This window comes from Leptosomus discolor, chromosome 6 (assembly GCF_034619465.1).
Source record: "Leptosomus discolor isolate bLepDis1 chromosome 6, bLepDis1.hap2, whole genome shotgun sequence".
Taxonomy (NCBI): domain Eukaryota; kingdom Metazoa; phylum Chordata; class Aves; order Leptosomiformes; family Leptosomidae; genus Leptosomus; species Leptosomus discolor.
The window spans coordinates 3,493,769-3,519,330 of record NC_141396.1 but is presented as its reverse complement, the minus strand read 5'-3'; the positions used below and the strand labels follow the sequence as shown (position 1 = coordinate 3,519,330).

Genomic DNA, 25,562 nt, shown 5'->3' with positions numbered 1-25,562 from the left:
AGGTGATGGGGCAGCGTTTTAGCAGCTAAACCATGGCTCAGGGCTGAACTATGTACGGGAGCGAGACAAGAGCTGGAGGGTCAGACCTGCCAACACAGCCCAGTGCTCAGTACTGCCATCCCAGCAACTTGACCTACCCTCTCTGGTCACCTAACACTTGCTGAGGATCAGGAGCTATATTTTGAGCAGAATGACCCCCATTTAGTCACTGTTAGAATTAACTTAAAAACATCTACACAGTCATTACGGTTAAACAAACATAAGAGGAAAACAAGTTCAGTGCTTTCCAGCATGCTTTTAAAAATAGGACACTTTCCCTAAAACGCCCCAAACCCCCCCCCCAAGATAAAAAGAAAAAGTATATTGGGGAGATGAAAGTTGCTTGTTATACAGATGTTCCTGTAGAGAAAGGGTTCTCACCCCACCCTCAGCGCAGCCCAAGCCCAAGTGACAGGGGCCTGGGAGGACGCAACGTCAGCCCTTCGAAGGGATGCTCCAAACCCTGCGCACGATTGGGTTCGTCCCTGCGGAGGCGTACGAGATAACATCTCATCTGCCTCGGAGGGTCTAGACAGAACCTCACAGCTCTTTATTCTGATTATCAGGCATGAAGCTCCCTGCACAGAACAGAAATTTATGAAGCATATCTCAGAGAAATGAGAAAAGTTTGGCTCTAGCCCTGATTTTTTTTTCTTGGCTCACTGGAGTCGTCCCAACTATATGAATTAAATGACTCGGGCCCTTCTATTATTCTGTAGGATTTGCATTCATAAAGTTTCACAACATCTAGATTTTAAGAAACCCTATGAGCATACTTTTCCTCCCACAGATGCATCGTCTACATCGCTACCACGCGGTCTTACACCGTGGAGCTGCAGCTAGATATCAGGAAGCATCAAAGTCTTTCTGGCATTCCTACACATGCAAGTTGCCTTTCTTATTAATTCTGCAAAGCATTAAAATCACAACATTACCCAAAACAGATTAAAAAGGGGAGGGGGCGCGATCAGCGTTTGTGCACAGATGTATTATTCCCTCATTACACGGCACGGTCCAGAAGGTGCAACTGCTGTTAAAAAATACCATGGGAAAAGGGAACAATATCTACACCAAGAGTGGTTCAATTTTGCCACTCCTGCTTCTATTCCATCGTGACAAAGTGATGCTTGTGGTGCGTAACAAAGTCAGGTTACAACAAGCAAATTTAATCTCACACACATGCTTATTTATCAGCACGCTGAAAATGCATATTGTGCGGAAGTGTTGATAGTCTGGAGACAGACATCAAGACAGGTTTATAGGCAGCAGTTATATCTTTATTGGAAAAGATAATTTATTTGGGGGAAACAAAACAGACAAGCTTTAAGGTTTGCGAACTCTTCTGAAACCATAGCATTTATAAAACACAAGATCAATTTCTGTCTAGTTGCTTGCCTTCTAGCCAAATATTTTGCTGCTTATCTGAATGTTTTTATTTAAATTATTGGGTGTGATAAAAATCACAGCTTCCTGCAGAAGGCAGAGAAAGCACTGCAGCCCAGTCATGGGGCCTCATTCTGGAGAGCACTTGGGCACATGCTCAACATTATGCACTTGCTTAACGCCCAGCTGTCCTCAGTGTGATATTTGCACATTACGGTTTCTTTTGTAAGTCAAATAACAATGTTTTTCTGATTTAAGGTGATTATATTCACGTTAGATGCATATTTCTGAAAGACGACAAAATGAAGAAACTCTTTAACTGATAGGTAAACTCTAGATCAGGCTTTAAATATGACAGCAGGGGGAAAATAAAAAGGTAAATCCTTTAAGTAGGGTTCTGCAGCCTGATTGCAAAGCTTCAAAGAACACATCGTAGAAAATAAGGGATCACAACCAAGGAAAAGCGACCCACACATATCGAGCTGAGATGGCAACGACGACAGCATCTAAAGGGCCGCTGAGCCTGACTGAACAATGGGACACAGCCATAGGAGACACAGGTAGAGGAAGACTCTAAGTCAAGAGAAAAACCACCACAAAAACTGTAAGAGAGTCAGGCCAAAAAACCATAGGCATAGAAATGGAATTGTGCAGGCAACTTTGGAAAAATGGGACAAACAGATGCGCAGCCCCAAGGCAGGCCTGAGTCTGAGCAGCAGTGTGGGTTTCTGGGTAGGCACAAAGGTGGGACGGCTGCTGGCCACCTCGGAGAACCTTCAACATGCACAGCCCTCGCCTCAAAGTTGGAAACACTGAAGGATTTGTCCCAGTGAGGGATACTTCACCCAGTCTCTTGCACAATGGCTGAACAAAACACACTCCCAGATTTCCTCCGTCGGTTTTGGGCCACCCATCTCCAAGCATAAGCCCAGCCCTCCCAAAGAGCATCCGAGGGGCACCGGGAGAGGAGCACGATGGGATGGGGCCGGACATCTGCACTAACGATGGGTTTCCATCACCTTGATCACATCCCGTGAGCTCCCAGTGCTGCAGTTCTTCATGCGCACAGACGTGCTGGTATTTCCTCTCCGCCACTCTTCATCTCCTTTCCCCATTTTCATTACGATTTCTTTGAAGCCGGAACCATTAGAGTTGTTTGCATTACATTAATAATGAGGCCTCTTCTCTACGGGGACTCTTGGTATTACAGCAATATAAATAGTGTAATAATTGAAATCAGAGAATTTAAATTTCGGTAACGTGTCATGAGAGGGGAAGAAAATCAGGCCATCTGTATTACCAGAAACTTTTATTAGACCCAGGTTTCCTATCTTTTGTGTCACATGCACCTACTTACTCACCTACTTATTTTCCATTTCAGTGAAATTCTGTCCAGTTCTTCCTGACGCAAGCTCGTCTCCCACTTTTTCACATGAAAAACTTCACAGTTGCGTCTATCTGTTTTCTATTTTCAGCCTGCACTGAAGGTAACGCTTTTGATCCACAAGCAGCCCACAAGCTGATGTAGCGTCCTTTATTCTTTTTTTTTTTTTTTTTTCCCAGTAATATAAAAGATACTTTGTACAAACAGTGAGATGAGTAGTTGTTATCTGTCAGTGACTTTTGGGCGGCTTAAATATTTTTCATCTGCCATGTACTTCTACAACTTTTCTTCTTTGCGCAGTATCATACAAGGACTTGTTGGCAAAGAAGTTAAGAACAGTTTTCATCTTTTTGCTTTGTATTTCAGTTCCTCCGAGCTCTGTGCAAAATAAACTCCAAGCATGCAACGTGACATCTTTGTTTAACGGCTGCTGCCTCCTGAAGAAGCCCAGACACACTTCAGATTTGCATTTACTTAAAATTGATAAGCTTTTAGTCAGGCAGGGCAACGTTTTTGTCTGTATAATAAACAAAAAGGTGAATGCTCTCAATAGCGAGTGGGTCTGGAGCAAATGGGCTGAAGCGGAAGGAAAAAAAGAACATGTTCCCCCAACACCACATCGCTGCTGTCCTGCTAGTGCTGGTTTTGCTCCGCGCTCCCCCGGCACGGCACAGGAGAGGGGAGTCAGCCCTGGGGTGGTTTATAGATGTCATCCATCTGTTAGCATGCAGATTCACAACAAAGCTGGGATATGATGCTGTGCTTCCTTCCCGTTGTGGATGGGCACGTTCCAGGAGTCCCATCCAAATGTCTTGTCCCACGCATATTAACAGGATTCCGTCGGGGTCCTGAGGCACCCAAGGGCTCTTACCCCACTGAAGGCCAGCCCAGGGCCGATGGTCCCAGCCCCAGCGATGCTGCAGGATGCCCATCTCCAGCCCTGACCGCAGCCCTCTCCCCAGCACCTCAACACCCTTCACATCACCCACTGCAGTTACTGACGAGTTACAAAAGGAGCAGAAGCGGGGGAATAAAAAAAAAGGCTAAATTAGATTAAATTATATTATCCCCGTGTTACCTTTCGTATTACAAATGGGCTCAGAACTGTAAGTCACAGCCTATCTATTTTTTCCCTCTCCAACAAAACACCAAATAATCTTAGGATAGAAAAGAATAATAGGACAGGGTAATCATTCCACAAACTGAAACCAGCTCACGGCACTGCTCTGTATCACAGGCATTGGCAGCGCTGTGGAAGACGGAAAGGGCATACTTTATCCATTTCCCTCCTCGTTTTCTTCAGCTTCCTCAGCTTAGTTCACAGCCAGGATCCGTGATCTGGATGGGTTATTCCCGGCTACGGAGGAAGGGCTACAGACACGGCTGCACCCAGCACTCACCGCACCACTGGCCATTAGTTCTGAGGCAGGGAACGGAGGCGGCCCCACAGGCTCTGCTGCCAGATGGCTGCCCCTATAGCCCAGGATACCTTGAGTCTGCTCTGTGCCACCAGCTCCAGCGAGCTGGGCGGGAATCCCAGCGGAGCCACCACTGCCGGCATGGATGCCCACCAGGTAGAAAAGAGCTCTATCCCCACCCCGCCCCTGCTTGATTTTCTCTCATGTCATATTTGGGACGATTCTTTTATCACCTCCAGAGTCAAAACACAACGTTTTAATCCAAAATTACCACGCTTACACGCTGAGAGAGGAGGGCCAAGCATTTGTCCTTTAAGATGGGCGAACTTAGGAAATTTAAGAAGGGGGTGAAACCGGGTAAGGAGTGGAGACCACCCATCAAGCACATCCCTAACCAGGTAAAGGAAGGTTTCTACCACAGTTCAGTAAGAAAACGTATTAGGGTCAGTCTTAGTACTTCTATCAGCAACCTTTACTCAATGTTCACAAGTGTCCTCCTGAAATCCAGTGCTCCAAGTTAGGAGATGATGTCTGCTCAGAGAGGAACAGGAGTATTACAAAAGAATCCAACAATTTGCAGGCTGGAGCAAAGACTTGAAACCAAGTAGTACTGAATGGAGGGTCGTGCCCTTAGGGACTAGTAAGTTTTCTGCTCTAAGTCGTTATCTTCAAAGGCAAATGACACCAGAAAGACCCATACATGCTATTCACTATAACGTTGATGTCACATAAAGCAAAAGACAGTCCTGAAATGATGCAGCAAAAGAGGTGTTTCCATTGAATAACAGATATTGAAGTTACTCCTGAGAGTTAGAGACACATCTGGAATACTGCGGGCATTTCTCCTCACCTGCTTAAAAAGATTAATTCAGCCTGGAGCTGGTGGACTGGAAAGGCTGCCAGGGTGAGCAGGGAAGTGGAAAGACTGAATTACAAGAAGGGAACTAAAAGAATTATTTTGCATAATCTAGAAAACCAAAGATGACAGGACCCATGATTGTCCTTTAGCTTTATATACCTCTTGGCATTTATCTTGCCAGTGCTGATATATTTATAGAGTATAAAGTGGCTGTACATAAAGTTAGATAGTATTGCAATATAGGACTTCTGAGCAAAGAGGATAACATCCAGCTCTTGTGCATCAAGGAAAGAAAAAAATAAAAATCAGCTTGCTTTAAATGGAAATGGACTCAGACTGTATCATGCCAAAAAAAAAAAAAAAAAAAAAAGCGTCAACTATGCAACTATCTGGCCAAGGAGTGGGGATGTGTGCTTCCAGGCCTCTATTTCACTCCATCTTCCAGCAAAAGGCAAAACATTACCCAAGCTAAACATTATCCAGGCACAGATCTTGCTGAAACCACCTTCTAGAATGGTATCCATTCTGTTTAAGACAGGAAAAATAATAAATTGTCCCTTATTAATAGAACAAAAATGTAAATTATAATAATATCTGACAATAAATGTGGAAATGCTGCAAAATAAACCAGTACAAGATTTCCAGTGCATAATGGTTAAAGAAAGCCCAGTAACTTGCATAGGGTCAAATTAGCAATAGCTTGCCTTGAAGTCAATCGTCCATCCACGTTAAGTTTTATACTAACTGCCAGCTGAAAACATAGACAGCCTCTCAAAAGAGAGGGCAAAAATCAGAAACTCCACCACACTGATAAGGTATTTCCCATTATCCCACCAACAGCATTTACACAGCCTTAAAAAAAAAAAAAAAAAAAAAAGACAGCACATAACATGCCAGACTCTGCTCTCATCTGTATGGAAGCACAAAGTCTGGTCAAGATTTGACTGTGCATAAAATAAAAATCTTATCTCCTGCAGTAAAGTTTTTATTAGTTCAAAATCATAAATTATTTTTCCAACTAACCTTTGCACATCTGAGCAGTACATTGATTCTCTCTACAGAATCTAGTAAAATTAGTCCTTTCATGGTCTGCCTGGAAAATAATTATTAAAAAAAAAAAAAAAAAAAGGCAAGCTACCTAACTAAACACAAAGTTTTCCTTGTTTTCTCACTCCTCCCCCCATTCCCAAACCCAAACCCAAACCCAAGACCTCAGGCATTTAAGCACAAGTCACTTTTGGAAAGCAACTAATTCCATGGATCTTCTTGGGCTGGAATCTCGCCTTTTCCCCTCATACTGCAAAATTACTACTCATGTACAAAATTTCAAAAAAAAAAAAAAAAAAAAAGTCAGCAAAGGTCTTTGATGACCCTGAGGACAGGGAGCAGCAAGGCAACTCCATGCATTTCTGAATTTCATTTTCTCTTCTTTCTGCCTCTAATGGAAGAAGATCCTTTTTCCAGCTTGACAGGTCTGTCAACTCTGAACGGATCTGCGCGCGACTTTGCAGCGTGTCCACTTGATCTTTCGCACCAAGCAGCTTCCCGAGCGCTGCCTGCTCCGATGAGAAACAGGACTAGGAGACGCACTGATCCCCTTTAACTAAACAGCATTAAAACCCACGCTTTTTAATATTTCAGTTTTATAATTCTAGGAACTATCTCCTGTCATCACTTGCTCTTGCCTGAGTTATTCCCTTCCTAAATCTAATTCTGCTGATGAAATAATCTGCGACAGGAAACGGCCCTCCCACCCCTCCCCCACAAAATCCCGTAAACTCCATGGAAAAAGTCATGTGTTCACCATTTTAACGTGGACATGGGAGCGAAAGCTTAAATTTGAAGGTGACTTACTCTTCTTCTCCCCCAAAGGCTCTGCGGCCAGTGTCACTGCGCGACCAGCTGAACAAACTAATGACACGTTTGAAGGTGAAAAAATAGAGAGAGAGGGGAAAAAAAGAAAAAGAAAATGTTCATTGTGGAACATACCCCCTAAGCAGTTGGATCATCTTAATCTTCAAGCTTCTGTAATACAACTGTTGGAAGGCTCTAAGTCTGCGCACAATAAAGTGCTTTATTCAAGGAACCATATGACTCCATCAGTCATTCAAGCACATGTTTGGCACAGATTGAAAGTGAAAAGCATAGCTAAGTCAAATATTTCAAAACTGAACTTGTCTTTCTAACACACATGGTTTATATATTGGTGTAATATCTATATAACTTTTCAGTTCTCATATACGGTAATGTCATGGCTAAAGTACAGGATGATGTCTGCTGCGCCAGGCAGCATCGCGCTTCTTGGGAGTTAGCGCATGCCAAAAAGCCATTTACTAGAAAATTAAAAGGGAACTATCACGCTTGACAGGTCCTCAAGAAAACGGTAAAAATAGCGTTTGTTCATTCTAATTCTTGGACATCTCCTTCTCAAATCAGGATGCTACACCATTCTTCGCTAGAGAGCTGCGCTGTAACAAATCCAGGACAGCCAGTTCCTTCCTCATCATGCGCCCGAGATCTGTCTCCTCTGTTTGCAGATGAAATATTGCTCGTCATACAGAGTTACTCCCGCTGATGCAAATGCGATTAAAGCAATCTTGGGAGAGCACAGTGTGATTAAAGCATAAGTAATGTGAGAGGGATTTGGGCTCTCATTATACAAAATACATATTGAAATGCACTCAAGGAAAGAAGCCAGTAGATCTCAATATCCTCCCTGTTCTCGAGAACAAAATGTGACAAGTGGAGTTTTGAGAACAACATTTGCCATTGACTGCAGGAGGGGGCAGGGAGGGTGCAGAACTTCTCAAATCGTGAAAACCAAGCTTTATTACATGGATAGAATATATACATATACTGTATTTGGGAAACAGCTGTCCAGCCTCATTTGCAATGTTGTTTTGTTTGACAGAAGAATTACTATTCAGGAGCAGTCCAAAGACAGAGCTGTCTTTTTTTTTTTTTTTTTTTTTTGCGTAGAAGAGAACATTTCAAAATATGAGAGAAATAAAGCAGCGAAGCATTGAACTGGAGGGCATTTCAGCACACCAGGTGACGGCTATGTACCAAGAGGTTCCCCCCATGGAAGAGCCCAGCGCTTGGAGGTCATAGAAAAGGGCAAGCTGCAAATGCAAGATTCAAACCCAAAGTAGCTTTGAAAAGTAAGTGACATAATGGCTGAGGAGAACTTCTGTCCCCTTGCTGCAAATCCTGTTTTAAGCTTGCTTCTTTCCCAGCTCCTGATGTACACTGTATAAATTGGCCCAGTCATTCTTCCTCGTGAAAACAAGCAGGACGGGACTAGTAACAGGTGAAAAATATCGAGGGCTGCACAATGCCTTTCCCACAGGTATTTCCAGGATGCCATCGTGAAGGGTACCGCATCTTAACTCAGCATCGCCCCAGCATCATCCCAGCATAGGCACTACTGAGGCACATCTGTTTCTTCCCAAGCTGCTGCTCCTTCCCAAAAGGATCCCAGTCCCGGAGATTCTCATTTTGGTTATAAACTCAGCCTCACACCTTGAGCATCAGCGAGGCAGCACCTAACAAAAGCATTTCTTCGAGTACAGAAGTAATAACCTGCGCTTTACAAGCACAGGCACAGCTAATCCACAGATTGCTCCAATGTCAAAGAAAAAAAGTACTGAATATATTCACTTTTCAGCAACGAGTCTCCATAATGACATGAAAATCTAAATCCAGTGTTCTTCTCCAGCTCCTCCCCTCCAAACCCTCAAGAAAGACTACTTTCCACTGAACAAAGTTCAAAATTAGTCCCCAAAATACAATTTCCACTCGGTCTTTTAAAAGCTACAGTACAATCCTTTTCTGCAATGATTTACCAGCCTCCCTGACTGAACACAAGGAATCCTTAGCATGGCTACGTTGAGGGATGCTCCTTCCCGTACAGTCATCGATGAAAAAACCTACTGAGTGGGATTTTGAGTTGTGCTCATCGCAGGCACACGCACACGAATGATTCATTCAGACGTTCTCCGGGAAATCACACCGGAAACACGGCAAATCCAGCTGAAGCAAATTTCAGCATCCATTTAGGTAAACGTGCATGGGAAATGATTTGCAGCTCTTTCCCAAGCCTAGCAAATGAGCTGGTGGGCTGAGGGGTTAATATCCATCGTGCATTTTTGTTTGTACGGGGAGTACCTGCTACTCACATTACACAACAGCAGAAAAAGAAAAATTAGCTGCACCTGTACTAACATAAGCTGTCACTGAAGTCTGTCCTCCTATTTTTTGAAACAGGAATGAACAGAAAACTTAGAGTTACTTAATGTTCTTGAAGCCACCTATCCTGCTCAGGTTTATGCGTGCGACCTTACAACAGATGTCACCATAAGCACTGGATGGGTCCGTAACTCCTGACTTTCACAGCCTTCTTCAGGAGGTGAGCTACAGGAGTAAGGAACATTTATTTTTTACTGTTTCCTCAGGGCAGGATATCTTCCCAGGTCTCTAACACAGCTTTGCTCATCTAGCCTACGCATCCTCTGATCCTGTCAGGCAGATTTTAAATGAATAGTACAGAACATCAGCGCCAGGTTGTACCAAGGAGCCAGATCATGAAGGCGAGACAATTTATCCCAGCTGAGGATCAGACCCACGAACAAGGAACATTCACGGCACAAAATAGACAGACAAGCTCCTTCTTTCTAACGTGCAATGCCCCCGCACTTTCCCCTCAAGACAAGTGTTCACCCAAAGTATCCCTTCAGTGGGGTGCATCTTCCTGAAGAAATAAATACTATTTCACCCGGAATGCTTACCTCATGCTTTAAAATCTGCCTCAAAACGCAAGAGCGGTTTTTAACCTGGATATAGTTTTACGACCTTGAAATCAAAAAGGAACACGGATCAGAAGTGAGATGCTGCATCCTTCCCAAGAAACTGCAGAGGCCACATTTTATTTTCAGCTGTAGCTCTGTCACTGCAGGACTCGCAATGGCAGAGAAGGAATGCAATATAGAATGAAATTACCCAGACTGAATAGTTCTCCTCCACACGTTTTCTAATGGTTGAGGTAACAGAGGAGCTTCATCACGCTACCATCGCTGCATGCAGACAGTGCTGCTGAATAAGGAGACTGGCAAAGCGAAGCTCCACGCGTGGTCAGGCCCACGTGCTCCCCCTATTAAATGTAGCATTATGACAAAGTCTAGATATTTTTTTTTTACATTACTATATCAAAACAAAATCCCACGAACACTTGGATTCAGTGAAGTTTATACTCTAATATGTTCTTTCAAAGGTAAGCAGTCACACGTGAGGTTTAATTCTCTCGCTTGATCAGCTGTTTTCAGAATCAGAACACTTTCAACAGAAGCAAGAGAAGAGCAAACTTTCACCATTGTCAGAAGAAGGTTTTTCACTTAAAGCATATGACATATACTATTAGACTAAATTTACAGGGACTGACACAGCTCCTCTTAACAAATGTCTCAGAATAAACTAGTTAAAAGATTCTTTTGTGCCAAATTCTGCATCCAGCTTTTTATGCCTTGCCGTGTATTATCTAGCATGGTTAACAGGCCATGAAACATTCCTCTTCTTGCCTTATTAGATCATATATTTTGGACAAGAAAGAACCTGTTCATCTAATCAGCATGTTCATCCTGTTGGCCTTGTGAATGGACAATCCCCAGTCTAAGCGAATATTTCTCGCCCTAGCTCCAAGTCACGGAAAGCAGGAAACTCATTTATATGGGGTGTAAAAAACTGATGAAACAACATGAAGTGATTTAACAGAGGAGTCAGCATTTCTGATTAGATGATGCAGTTCGTCGAGTCACTTTCTGAAGCACTGATGACAACACCCAATATCAACGTAGTTTCAAACTGTTACAAGAGAAGGATCAGCATCCTGGAGCAATGATCTCCTAAGAAACAATACCTTTTCTCAGTTAATGTGATCCTTTCATCAAAAATAAAAATTTAATACAATCGAAGCACTTTGCTCTGTGTTAGCCAGAAACAAAAGGGATTGTCCTTTTGGACTCCACTGTCCTATCAAGAACCAACTGCAACCCTCTAACAGACTTACTCAAGCCATGGATTTTTTATTGTTTGTCACAGATTTGCCCTGCAGAAGCAGCAGGACCTGAGAGAAGCCTCTGCAGGTGGGATTTAGGCCTTTAGTGCTCTAAAATTTTAGAGATAATGGGCTTTTGCCCTAGGATTAATCTGAAATCTCCTTGAAATGCAAGTGCAATGTGCATGCAGCAGGAAGAGCAAAATCTGAGATGGAGTAAAACATCAGAACCTGTAGAGGAAAAAAAAAAAGCTATCAGAAAAACGGGTTCAACCAAAAAACCCTCCAATATGAATGGCATCAAGGGCTTGGCGCCCTAAGCAGGACTGGATGCTGTGTGAGCTACAGAGCTGGGGAGATCCTGGCCGGATAAACAGAACGGTATTTCCGACCTGACTGCAAACCCGCTAGAATTGTCACTTCTTGCTTTACAACTCTCACAGCAAAAGTCAAGAGAAAACCCAGCCCATCGGCCCTCAAACTCGCAGTCTCCAAAAGTCAGGCTCTGGGAGAGGAGGCTCGGCAGCCCCCGCCAGCAGGAGCTGGGCTGTGAGAACTTGCTGCTCGCCACCCGCAGGCAAGCCCGCAGCCCCAGTGCTGCCCAACAGGCTGCAGGTGAACACCAGTAAAACGAAGCCCAGCTGGACGATTCGCACTGGCAAGGTGAGACGTGTTAGAAACAAGGGGATCGCGAGTGATAAATCTGTCAGGGAGAGGACACGCGAGGTCTGAACAAGGGTGGTGGGGGGCTCAAATCAGCTGCTGCGTGGAGTCAGCCTTTTTAAAAACAGAATTTCATGATCAATAGCCTCGGCGGCAGCTGACAGCCTGAGTGGAAGCAACAGATAAACACAGCCCCGATGGGCTGCGGTCACTCGCGTGGCGTTAGAAAAGAGCCACCGGGGCAGCCTCTGTACTGCCAGCGGGATGAAAAGCCGCCCAAAATGTAGCCTGTCAATCATTAGTTAAAGGATGCTCTCTGTGGGCTGGATGGAGACCTTTCCCAAAAAGCTCAAGGAAAGGAAGAGGCGAGAAGCTCGACAAAACACCAGCGAACAACCCGGCAGCTCCCCAGCGAGCGGGAGAGTTAATGATGCGAACATGATTTGAAGAGTGGGCATAACAACCTCAGCTGGTGTATTTTGGCAGGGATCTGTGGAGCCCCACGGACAGTGACAGCTCATGCCAGGCTATCTGCAGGGGAGCTGATAGGGATAATCGTCAGACAAGAAGGTGATTATACACAGACAGTAAATATCTGCCACAAATGCTGGAACAGTTTGAAAGAAGACAGTATTTGAAAGTGAGCTCTACAACACAGAGTGTGCTGGAGAGATCAGTTTTAAGGCGAGAGACAAGGAAAGATTTCTTCTTCTGTCATTTATTTCCATTACAGGCGATGCAGTTGCCATCACTAACAAAAATAAAATCTGACAGAAAAGATATCTTAATTGAAGATAAAGAATTTTGGACTGCAATTTTAGGATTTTCATTTTTCCACTGTTCTTTCAGCTAAGACCTAATATCCAAAAGAGATTTCAGAGTTTCCACACACGCACACACACTAATCTGGAGTTTACCTTTATACACCATCACTTCCACTGTCTGCCCTACAGCTATAGAAGGCCTTGTCTCTGCAAAAAGCTTATACAGATGTAGATTTTAAAGGCATTTGACTAAATCTAGAAGATTAGATCTTATCCTACCAGATATTATCCTCCACCAGGATAGCAAAGCTAATCTTGCTTTGTTGAGGCTGGTACTTTAGTTAGTTTTCCTTTTTGTCCACGAGGTCCTTCAGCCAGCAACCAGAGCTAGCGACACTGAGAACTGGAAAAGGCAATTGTAAACCCATAAAAATGGGAAAGGACACTCATGCTAAAAGTGAGCGGCAAGGCAACTTTTAAGTTGTCTAGCTCATAACGTGATTAATTTCTGTTTAATATCAGAGTTGCTACTAGGGCAGTCCCACATTGTGCATGTCTCTTGCCACATTTCAGAACCGTTTTCAAGGCACAGAGTAACTTAAACTTCCGTCTTAATCGCTAAGCATGTGTTTATGTAAAAATTAAGATGTCCTGGCAGCACCTCAAATCACCAGCACCGGGCCCAGAGCAGGCGCAGCAGCAAAGCCAGCTGAGGGAGAAGTTGCAAAGCTTCAAAACCTCCGCTCGAGACGCGTGCCAGCACAGCTAAGAGGACTTTTCGTCACCGGGCAGCTTCGCCGGGTCTAGCAGCACGCGGCTGTAACTTTCAGCACCTCTGCGACCAAGAAAGCAGCACATGCTCTGGCAAAGCTAAAGCTGTTCTCTACTTCCACAGGAAAAAAAATAATAGGGAATTAAAGGAGAGGATGCTCGCTGGGCACACTGGCTGCACATGCAAAAGAGCAAGTTATCGACACGTTCTGGAAAGAAGAGGAGTAGGAAAGGTGTGGCAAGGCAACCCCAAAATCCAGCTGAGCTGCAAGGGTCAGAGAGCACCGCTGTTGCTCACGCTTAGGCGTTGAAAGATGGGCACCACAAAGCAGCTGACACAAAGTTCACAGAGCGCTTAGTTCGTCAGTGCAAACGTAACCTTAGAGCTTCAGCTTGGCTCTTCGAGAATCCCAAAGCACAGGAAACAGGATTTCCACCCCCACTCGCCGTTCCGCTCTCTCATCTGAGTGGCAGAGCTAAGTCACCTGCAGTTTGCCCTCCTGTCTCGCTGTAGGGACGACTACTTTGGGGAATGTTCATGTCTTCACTTCTGCCATATGGGAATGCTTGAAGCATCTTACCTCCAACTTCCCTGGATGTGCAGTCAAGTTTACCCTCCGTCCCAGCACACCTCCAACACCTGGAGGGGCCTGGCCAGCCACAGCGGCTCCCGCGCTCAGAGCAGGGGCATGTGGTGCCCAAACCCACCCTCGACCCACGCAAAGGGACCAGGGGACCTATTTCTCCTCATCTACCTGAGAGTTTCTCCAGCCTTTATCCCCAATACGACGATGTGGTGTAAACACAGATGTCGACGAAGAGAAAATTAAGACCCCTCCCAAAGGCAAAGCAAAGCTGCAACTCCTGTAATTCATTAACATAAATCCCAGGCGCTCGACTAACCGCAACAACTTGCCCCGTCTACCCTAGGATTTCAATGCACTGGCTAACATGATAAATATATCTCTATCTTTCTCTTAGCAAGCCCATAGCCAAAGCCCCAGTGAAAGTCGCTGTGCATAAATCTGGAGACAAGCAAACATTTACAAAGTTTAAAGTTACAATGAGGAAAAAAAAACAACAACAACAACAACAACAACAAAAAAACCCAAACAAAAAACAACCCACGACAAGAGTTTGTAGTAACACACAGGGACACACGCACTGCTCAGCGCTGTTACATGTATTTATACAAGAGAATCTCCCTTCCTCTCTCACATAAAACATGCATTGTCAGCTGCTGCTTAATGAAGAGGACAGGGCCTGGGCCCTCCAGGGATTCCTGAATAAGCCCCAGACTTGCCGTACAAAGAGACAAGTCACTTTTTCTAGGCTCTGCCTCCACCTCTAACGCGGACGGCTCAGAGCCAGCACCGCAAAACACCTTTAAAACCGAAGCCACCGATCCCAGACTTGGGCTCGCTTTGAATGAACCCAGCGGCGAGCGAACTTGTACCCAGCCAGGACGCTTTTACCATCAATATTTGGCTTTTTTCAGGCAATTCCTCCCGGCTGGAAACAAGACTCTGAACTCCAACAATCCTCCTCAAACCCCGAATTCAGCCCCAGCCCGCCGGGGGCTGTTGGCAGGGAACCCTTTGGGGATAACTAACTGCTCCCCCGACCTGCCTGTCCCGAGACCCCACGGGGCACCCACCGTCCCGGGTTGGGGGATCCCCGGGACCAGCACACCCCCACACACACCCCGGGGGGTGGGGGGGGGGGTCCCCGGGACCAGCCCCGCTCCCCCGGGGCAGGGACGCCTGCGGGGTTGGGGGCTGCAACGCGGAGTTTTCCCGGGAAGGGCTTGGAAATCCTCACGCCGCGGGAGTTACGCGGTCCCCGGCCGGGCTGCCCACCCCCCCCCCCCCCCCCTTCCACCGCACCTCGGAGCGTTGCGGAGCGGGGGAGGCCGGGGGGCAGCGCAAGGAATGGGGCGGGGGGGGGGGGGGGGGGGAGAACCGCGTCGGGGGGCGCAAAATCCGCGGCGGGAGCGTGCGGGGCAGGCGAGCGCTGCTGGGTGCGCTGAGTTGGGGAAAGTCCTTTTCTCTGCTGTTCGTCCCCTTAAAATGGAGTGGAAGGTGCAGAAGTATTTCCGAAAAATAAATGTACACAGCGTTAACTTACCTTGGGCTCTGGGTGATGCTAAGAAGAGCCAGCTGAGGCTCAGCAGCAGCATGGAAATCTGGGCTGGGGGGTGCGGAGGAGGGAAGCGCTGCTGCTCTGCATGGAGACGCTTTGACATCTTAGCCCAGACTGAGGGAGACAAACTTTCATCAGCTGGGGCTGGAGAGCAGCACCATAATATACAGTTACAGAGAGGAGCGAGCTGGGACTCAGGATGTGAGAGATTTCCTGCATGCAGTTAACTCCAAAACCCCTCCTGCTCCTGCATGAGCTGCTGATGAGTTGGGCTCTGCTTGCTTAGGGGAGAGAAAAAAAAAAAAAAAAAAAAAAAAAAAAAAGGGGGAAAAAAAAAAAAGAAAGAAAAAAAAAGAAAAAAAAGAAAGAAAGAAAAAAGGAGGGGGAAAAAAAAAAGAGGAACAGTTTGTTGGGTTTTGGTGTGGGTTTTTTTTTTTCTTTTGAGAGGTTTGTAATTTTTATTATTTTTTTTATTTTTTTATATTTTTTTTATTTTTTTTTTTTTTTTTTCTCCCTTGGCAAGGAGAATCCTGTTGGCCGTTGGGAGCACCGCGCAGCCCGTCCGCGCTGGCTTGCGCTCACCGCGCTGCTCACCGCGCCACAAACGAGCTCCGCCGCCGCCCCGCCGCGGGGTCCTACCGCCCGCCGCCGCGCGGGCAGCGCCGAGCGCTCGGGGGGGTCCCCCCGGCCCCCCGCAGCGGCTCCTCCCGGTGTGTGTGTGTGTGTGTGTCCCCGCCAAGGTTTTCCCCATTTCTGCTGCACACGCAGCCCTGGCTGCTTCCTCTGGAAAGTCATCTGCATACGTTAGAGCTCGGGGATTATTTATTGGTTTCCTAATTATTTCAGAGTCGTTTCTGGTGCCTCCGACTTATTTTAGATGGTGTTCTTTTTAAAAGAAATAAAACAACAACAACAACTAAACCAACACACCCACAGAGCTCCCAGATGCATTTTTTAAAATCCTCCTCATTCAAATTATTATTGCTGACTGTCTGGGAGAATAACCAAACACAGATTATCTCCTCCTTAACGTACCACCAAAACACGTATAATGCCCACGGTGTGCAGAGTGCTATAGAGTGGTAGAAAAAAAAAGATCCTGATCCTGTAAATTAAATCCTCACAGAATTTTATTGTTCAGTTTTACTTTTAATTTATTAAGATTCTTCCCAAATCTCACTGTTTGGATATTGATTATTTAATTAATTCTGCAGATTGGCCCCATGTTCCTTGTGCATGAAACAGTTGGCAAAACTGGCCTAACACGTGCCTGTACATCAGCAGGCACACCACCATGCAATCCCACTGATTTTGGAACCACAGGTTTAGGTCTCCTCTGGAGCAGCGGCTATTCACAGTGACCTGGACTATGCCTTTCCCCAGCTGAGAGGATAAATGAGCCAGCCGAAACCCGATGGGTGCAAAATGAGGCGGTTCCTGAGCTGGAGCCCTGTGCCATGCCCTCTGCGTGCCTTTGACAGCATCTCTGGACCTCCCCAGCGGGACAGTCCCATCCCCAGGGTAACAGTGGTAATGTCAGGTCATCCCAGCACAAATAAACCTGGAAAAGAGCTGGGATTGTGAAGCATCTGCAGAAAAGCCTATCAGCTGCTTTTCTTCACAGTTAAAAAGTGCATTTTCTCCCCTTACCCCTCCGCCCACAACTAGACCCATGGGCTCACCTCCAGTTGCTCTGAATTTTGAACTCTGTCTACGTTTCCCCCTCAAGTCTCACCTCAGCAGCACACATTTTCTTCATCAAGTGCCTTCCCAGGAAACCCCTATCGTTGTGAGCAGTTGGGGATTATCCTATGTGTAGATTCAGATACACAAATGCTAAGCTTTCCCTACTCCCCCGGTACCAATTACATTCTAACAGCTGTAGTCAGCAACATTTCATCCCTTAAAATATAAACTAATGAACTCTATCGACTATCTCATTAAGGACATACGTGCTCCACACAGCACGTTGGTTAAAAATGTTAAAATTAAACCAGAAGACTCATTTGCGCAAGGCCACCATAAAAACCGTGTAGACATCTTTATTCTTTGAAGGTATTTTCCCCATTAAAAAACTCAGTCAGAGGGAACTAAAGACTTCTAAACAGAGATTTGGTAATCCCACATGGTTTTTCACTTAAATGCTACTATTTTTATTTTGAGTAACAATATTCGCTAATGGCGAATGTGAAGCCAATTATATCTTGGTCATTCACTAGCATAAATGAACTAGACATTATCAGAGTTCCTTGTCCTCCCCCAAAACTTAACCGGAAAGGAACACTTGCATTTTACCACACTAATTTCGTGGGCCTGAAGCTGATAAATTGATCGTTATCACAAAAAAGGCCCAAATACTTTATTAACGACATCCATGTAGGAATGTTCCTGAATTACAGTTACCTCTGGCTCTGGAGAATAAGGGTACGATTACACAGCAGTTTCAAAACTCTTTTGGAAAAAAAAGAAAACCCTCAAGGAAAATGGAAATGAATCTGAAGTGCCCCTGCTTCACTGCTATGTGTGTAAGAGAGGCCAAGCCTTGACTTTTAATTTCTCATGTCAAGCCACCTCCCACAATTAGTTTTACGAGGCTTGGGTTATCCGCTTCAGAAGAACAAGGCTGAATTTCCCTGCAGGAAATGAAAATTGCATCCAGGTTGTGTGGCTGCTTCAAAGGGGGCCTGATTCTCCAGGTTATTCCCGCGGGCGATGGCTCTCCGTCCATCCTTCCCAGCTTTGTTCTTTAGCACTGTCAGGGGAAGAGGAGTGGGAGGGGGTGTCGTGTGGAGGTGTCTCACTGCGCCTGGGGTTTTCTTTACCTTTGTGGCTTTTGCTATTGCTTCTTTATCCATCCCCCCCACCCACCCTTCCATTTTTTTGTCCTCTTTGTCTTCCTTACTCTATATATTGAGTTTTTCTTTACTTCACCCACGAGCAGCTTTTCTTTCCAAAGCAAATGCCCCACTTCATGCTAGTTTAGGGCTATCCTGCAATAGAAACAGCATATGAGCAGATAAATAGTCTTTTTGCTCCTTTATTTTTATCTCCTCGGGAAAGAGAAACCTAACCCATTGCTATTTCTTCTCTATTAATACAGACAGAGGGTGGCACGTGCTGGTGGCTTGGTTCGCGCTCGGCGTTAAGCCTCAGCCTCCGCCCTGCAGGAAAAGCAAGGCAGCCACTCGCTCCGCGCTGAAGAGCACAGATCCCGCTGCTGCAGCACCTCTGAGATGTGCGGATGAAATGTCTCCCCCTGCGGCTGTGGGTCACCCGGGGCTAGAGGAAAGACGAAGGAATGAAGTGACAAGGGTCTCCCAGATCCTATCGGGACCCCTCTCCAGGCGTGCCTTTCAACTGCGTCGCCCCCACTTCACTGCAAAGCGGTTTGGAAACATTTAACGCTCCTCCTTTAAGCTGGACACTGAGAATTGATAAGGGTTACAGGGTGCTCAGGAGTGTGTCCTGCATTAATTGGTACGTCCTGTCATTCACGAAGCAGGGCTTCAGCTGAGCATCTTTTCCTCTCCAGCTCGCATACCTGCCTCTGACCCTGTCACTGTGTCACGGTAATGGGTCAAGTTGAAGGAGCTTAACATTCCGTTTGCATTTACATATGAAAGAAATTTGATGTAAAGAGCACTCGTGATTTTTAGCAGTTAATATGTGACTATATGACAACACAAGGAGTTGGCCTGGACTCTGGTTATCAAATTACTAATTCATGCAGGAGCTTTAGTTGACGTGGCATTGAAAAGGTCAATTCAGAAGAGAGCAGTGTGGAATAACTTACCTGGAAACAGGCATAACATAGGGGTTAGTGCAGACACAGGAAAGGAGGAGGATGCACTGAGGGAAACATCAGCTTCCATTAATTTCCCTTTGGTTAAAGAAGAAGGAGTTTTGAGAAGGAATTAGTGACTAATGGAGACAACATGGGAAAAAAAAAGGAGAAAAGAGAACCTATACTAAGTTTACAGCCTCCAGACTGTGATAACTGTATGCTTTCCTGACGTTAGATGGAAGGCACTGTAACAAACCATAGTGCTTGTGAGGTGGATTATGGTATGCTACAGGATATGGAGCACAAGAAAATAAAAAGGAAAAAGAAAAAAAGGAAAAGGACAAAGGAAAAAGGAAAAAAAAAGTAAAAGGAAAAGTTAAAAAAGGAAAGCTATGTCTGCCACCCTTCTCTGCTTGAGCGGGAATTGCATTTCTGCGTTACAGTCCAAGTGAAGGGAGGATAAACCACCTCAGAGAGCTGAACAAGCTCAAGATAAGAGGTTCTGGTGGGGAGAAAGCACCTCTGTAACACTGTTCTCACATCTTCCCAGATCAGCTGTTATCTCCGTTTGGATATCCAGGAAACCTCACTGTAATCACAGCATCGAGTATTATCCCGAAATCCAACTCCTTTTATTCCCATACGCGCCAAAATGCATGAAGACTTGTCTGGGCTTAGCTACAGGGATCTACAGTTTTGGGGCCTCCAGGCAGAAGTTTTTGCTTCTCAGAGTAAACAAAACAAAACAAAAAAGCTTTTCCCTTTGAAATCTGTGTGTCCCCTAGCCAGCTGCTGAGACTTTGTGTCTCCAGTCCTCCCTCACTTCATTAACTCTCTGTAAAATCAAGATCCAGCTGAATTGTGACTGCAGTGGCAGATAACAGTCCTCTATAATTAACAGGCGTAGATATAGCATAACACAGCGTGACCTTTAGCCACAGAGCTTTGCTATAGACCTCTGTCACAACATTCAGGCATAAAATAGCATGCTCCCGAGAATAGCCCGCATCAGCTCTGCATGCTGAAATAAAATACTGGCTGTAAATGTTGTTCACGGCACATACTTGGGGGGGAAGTTGCATTCTATAGATTTCCTAGTCTACGAGGGCAAGTTTCCATCCTCCCTATCTTTAGCGAGCGTGCGCTCCAGCCCGCCTCGCCGAGCCGGTGTGCTGTCCCGAGCGGCACAGCGAGTCTGAACCGAGTCGTTAAGCCCATCAAACGCAACGCAAGGTCAGCAATCTTACCTTTCGGTTATCGGTAAATAAATCCCCACCTCCCCCTCCACTCCCCTTGCAGCTCCCTGTTTTGATTATGACCTTTTTCTCTTCCTCTCCTAAAGGTACCAGAGCATCGAATTTGTCTGACTTTTCTGCCCCGAAGCTTTGAATTCACTGGTGCGGCAGGGAGCAGCAAGCAGAGGGCGAACCAGCCAGCGCCTTGCTGCAGCCAGACCCGGCCTCTCCCCTCCACCAGCCACGAGGCCGTGGTCTGCCTGTTTGCCCGAGCTGGTGGCCTCCCAGTGCCCAGCTGGTGCCCCATGAGTTTCAACGGGGCTCAGTTTAATCCCGGGGACAGGCTTCTGACTTGGAGAACCAAGGATTTACTCAGTTTCTGCCTGGTTGCGCACATGCAGGGACGTGAAGTTGGGGTTTGGTTGAGTGGAGACAGTTTCTTTCTGAGACCTATCCGTGACCTATTTGAAGGAACATGGTCCTTTGTACTTGTGGAGAACCTTGAACTGCTACAGCCGATCGACAGGATATAATACTGAATTAATTTTAGCATGGATCACAGAATCCCCAAACTGATATGTTTCTGGATACCTTTTTTTGATAGAGAAGAAACTAAACCAAGACCTACCTTTTTGGAATGATAAAGCATAACATTATATTCAAATATAAGTAAAATTGACACCGCCATCCTGAAGTTACTTATCCATTTGACAAACGAGATGCAATATTTTTAGTCCGTGTCAGGGATAAAACACAGACTAAGGGAGCAAGCCCCTTCCATTAAGCCATGTTTGGAGAGCACTGCCTGCTAGCATCATTCCTACCTGGAAGAAGGGTAGCAGGGCTGATGGCGAGTGGCACGTGCTCATGACATTCCTCTCCCCCTGCCTGCACTGCCCAGTTCGTCCTGCCCCTCCACTGCAACATCATTTTGGAAAACAGCTCCTTTCCTCTGACAGAGCAGGGGAGTAAGCTCTGCTTTAGTGCTGATTAAGCTCCATATACTACTTTATAGGGAAACTACACAGAGACTGTTGCAGGCTGCTGTAACAGGGCCAAGGGTGAAAAAGCCAAGAGGAGCTCAAGCAAGAGCAAACAAAGAAACCCACCGCTCCAAGGATACAGGACCTTAACAACAACAACAGCAACCCCCTAAATTCTTCAGCAGTTAAAGCACAAAAACCCAAACCTCACACGGTCCCCAGTTACATTCTTTTCCTGTAGCATAAACCCTCGGTCATGCAAACACAGCGCTCTCCACGAGCACAGCCACCACCGGCAGCTGAGCCTCCCGTGCCCCCACCCCGCAGCTGAGCCTCCCTTGGGGCACCCTCCCTGCTGGTGGGAACCCCCAGAGCACCCAGCAACCCTGACCCAACAGCCTCGATGTGCTGGGGGATGCAGGGCTCAGCTCCTGGCTTAACCCCACACCAAATTAGCCATTGACATTTTCCTCTTCAAGCCTTTCTCCAGGAAGAGGAAAAAAACAGGTTAGCTAAACTTTCTTCGGGTTTAATAACACATGACCAAATACTCATCTTCATAAATAATACATAAATAATCTTCTTCAGCAGGTCTGCACAGCCCTAAAACTCTGCTTTTCATCCTGGTGCTGCCATTTCCTTACTCAAACCCAGCTGATGACCCCGGCTCTCCCTTCAGCACACAGTGAGGACCCATGGCGTGCCAGCTTGGTTAACGCTACCAGACAGGAATTAATATTCTGCAAAATAAAAATAAAAGGTTGCACTCTCTTCCCATCTGGTGCTCTGCTGTTGATCAACCCCTGTTTACTGCAGTGAGAAGGAAATTCTGCCACGCGGGAAGAAGCACCAAGGTTTTTCTGCCCAACACTCTGCTGCAGAAAAAATCCTGAAAACGTCCAAACTAGAGTAATTTGGGCCTGGATGTCCTGTATCCTCTCCCTGAGCACCTGAATAGCTCCTTATTTTTCAGACCACCTGAATAGACCCTTATTTTTCCATGGTGGAAGAAAGACCATTTTAAGCTTTCCTACTAATTTCGATACTCATTCTGAGAAGTGATGATTCTCCAGCAGGATCCTTATATCGGACAGGACGTTTCTGAGAGCATGGCAGGAGGGTGTCCTGTGCTAAAATCCCTTTAAATACAACAAATAACCCATTAAATATGGGATTTCTTTTTACTGCAGACCAGACATTGAGAATAAGCACTTTGATCTGTTGCTACAAATTTCACTGTCTCCCTGAAAACAAAAGAAAGAAAAAACCCCACAAATTTTTACATGTCTCAGTAGAGTACAGTATTCAACTCAGACTAAAAATTATGAAGTCATGTATTTTTAATATTCCTGTCTAGCCCTCTGCAAACCACAAAACAATGCAACATCCATTGCTGGGACAGTAAATTATGAGGACAGCATATTTTTTTGGGTGTTTTTAAAGAAAAATAAATAATCCTAATGGGAAATTTGAGACAAATAACTAAAAAGTGCTGCGGTATACATCATGGGAGAATGAAATCAATTAGGTCTTAATCTCATGTTATTTACGAAGGGAAGAGTGAAACAGAGTTTCTTTTATTATAGGCATTTTCTGACTGTTAGATCCTGTTGCAAAACTTCCATTTGCTTTGGGTCACAAACACAGCAAGTGAAACCTCTCAAAACTACAACAAATAGAAGTAAAATGTTGGTTTTGTAACATCAGCTAATAGTATTAGATAGAACAGCCAGCCCATAATTATATATGTTTCATGCAGTTTAACTTATGCCATTACATAATTAAATTTAGACCAATGAACCCTCAAAGTTATATTTTTACATAATAACAAACACAAAAATTATATATGTGCTCCCGGTAGCATTACAAGTTAAGTATATATTTGGCGACACTTTATAGTAAGTGGGTATTCATTACTAATTCCTCTGGTATTCATTGTAACAACATTAGTCACGAAGGACTAATGTGGATGTAATATTTGAGCACTGGTTTATTTCTCTATAAATTGGCAGTTTAGAGTATACTGGTAATTCCCTTTCCCTGACTTCACTGCGACACTGTTGAAGACCACACCGCTGTCATGGGGGGATTATTCAAAACACGCTGCGTTATTGTCATGGAGGGCAACGCGTCCAGCTGCCCTGGCTGGGCAGTCCTCATGCATCCAGCCTGATATTTATCCGTGGAGAAGAGCATTGTCCTTTCCTCATTGTTTCTCCCCCAAATCATGGCACGTGTCCGTCTCCAGCCTATTTCCCTGTGTCCTCCCGCGCACAACTTCAGAGGAAAACCCAGTTATAAATCAGACGCGTGTCCTCAATATTTTTAACTCCATGGCCACAGTTACATATCACAACTCATTACAATGACTGCTGAGGGACCTTTCTTTTGGACACCATTCCCAGGTAGTCTTCTGATTGGTCCAGTTTCCAACTGGACACCATTCCCATGACCACCATTCGGTTATGATCTTTATTAACTTCCCCCACATCACCCCAGAAGAGAATGCAAAATGCTCACTGACTTTAGGGAACAAAAAGTTCTAGAAGAGCGCAGAAACACAAAATAAAACCGGAAATCTCCCCATTCTTCAAACACAACTTTGAGAGCCGCAAGAGCACATTAGATGGGGTATTAACAGGTGGCCTGAGCGAGAAGATGAAGCTCAAATGGTCACGAAAAGGTCTTTGCCATTTTCTACCGGCAATTTCTCAAGCTAGTCGCAGACCAGCAGTACGTCTAGCACCACGGAGCAGCCTACATGTAATGGGTCTTGGCATAGGGATCTTTCTATGATCATGTATTAACTCAACTTTAGCCATTGTAAGATACTGTAGAATATAAAAATATTTAGAAGATAAAGTGTAAAAATACATCGCTGTGACCGATTACTAAAAATAAATAAATAAATAAATCTTTGCAATTAGGGGCTCGTTTACATTTTGCTGTCTATACAACATGAACCTCAAGCAGTTCATCAAGCAGTTCATTGCACTTTTCCCATTTACTAATTTTATATAATTGTGTGTAACATGAGCACATTTGTGCAGTTTTTTCTCCTTTTTTTTTTTTTCTTTTAATCACTTTGCAGCTAGTAGGGAGAAAATACACCTCATTATCCTGTTTTGTGGGTCATCTAAAACGTAAGTAATTCTGCCCCTTACAGCTTCGGTACAAAACCAAGGAGAACTAGGAAAAGTAAGATGCCAGTTTTTAACAAAAAGGATGCTTTTTATTTTCAGCATAGAAATGTGTTTTCGCATGACATGCTTCTTTCAACAGGTTTGTCATAGCTAAACAAACATTGCAAGAGAGAAAATCATAACCTCCCAAAACACCTCCAGGTAGTTCAGCTGGGAGACAAGTTTCACTTCCAGAGCCCAACGCACTAGTATGCCATTATCAACAGGAAGACTAGAACCACTCAACGAGCAACGCAGGCTCCTCTCTCTGAATAAGGATTTTGGGCAAGGATTTATGTGATATCAGTAGATGCGTATTTAAATTGAAGCTTAATAAATATTTTCATACACACACTGAGCTTCTCTACCCACAGTATATTTGAAAGATTTTCAATGTCACCTTATTAATCCATTTTTATGCTCAGGTATCCTCGCATTTTAGTTTGTGCCACTGCTTTCTAATCACCTTTTATTCAGAAGACTGCAAATTGGGCATGGTCTTGGCAAGGGTTCGGACTTCTCAAACCCCCATTGCCTGGTGCTGACCTGTGGCCGTGACAGCGGGGGAGCAGAGTGAGGGCATCTCATAGGCATCCAGCCGGCCATAACCCAGCTCAGCAAGAAGCATACTGAGTAATAAACGACACAGGCTTAAGTCATAGTGCTTGATGAAATATAACCCTGCGGGACAACCCTGTGTGCTGACCTACTCTGTCAGTGAACAAGTGGCCAGTCAATGCTCCTGGAAAGATAACTGCCCACCCATCAAAGCACACAGGCCTTTTTGTCCCTGAAGTCAAAGGGGCAAACCTCTCTGCAGACGAGGCAAGCTCGGGTATTTTTAGCCATGGAGCTGTTACTGCGGTGGATGTATTGGGGAACGGTTTCCCCTGGAGAGAGCTGCCA

General features: G+C 45.1%; 1 protein-coding gene across 1 annotated transcript in view; it reads right to left on the bottom strand.

Annotated features, from left to right (window-relative positions):
- ADAM12 (ADAM metallopeptidase domain 12) overlaps positions 1-15,575 on the bottom strand; it is a 186,055-nt gene extending 170,480 nt beyond the window's left edge. Inside the window, exon 1 of the mRNA XM_086467435.1 lies at positions 15,458-15,575. Within this exon, the coding sequence (XP_086323561.1) occupies positions 15,458-15,575 (118 nt within the window). The remainder of the gene's footprint in view (positions 1-15,457) is intronic.
- Between the last annotated feature and the right edge of the window lie 9,987 nt (positions 15,576-25,562).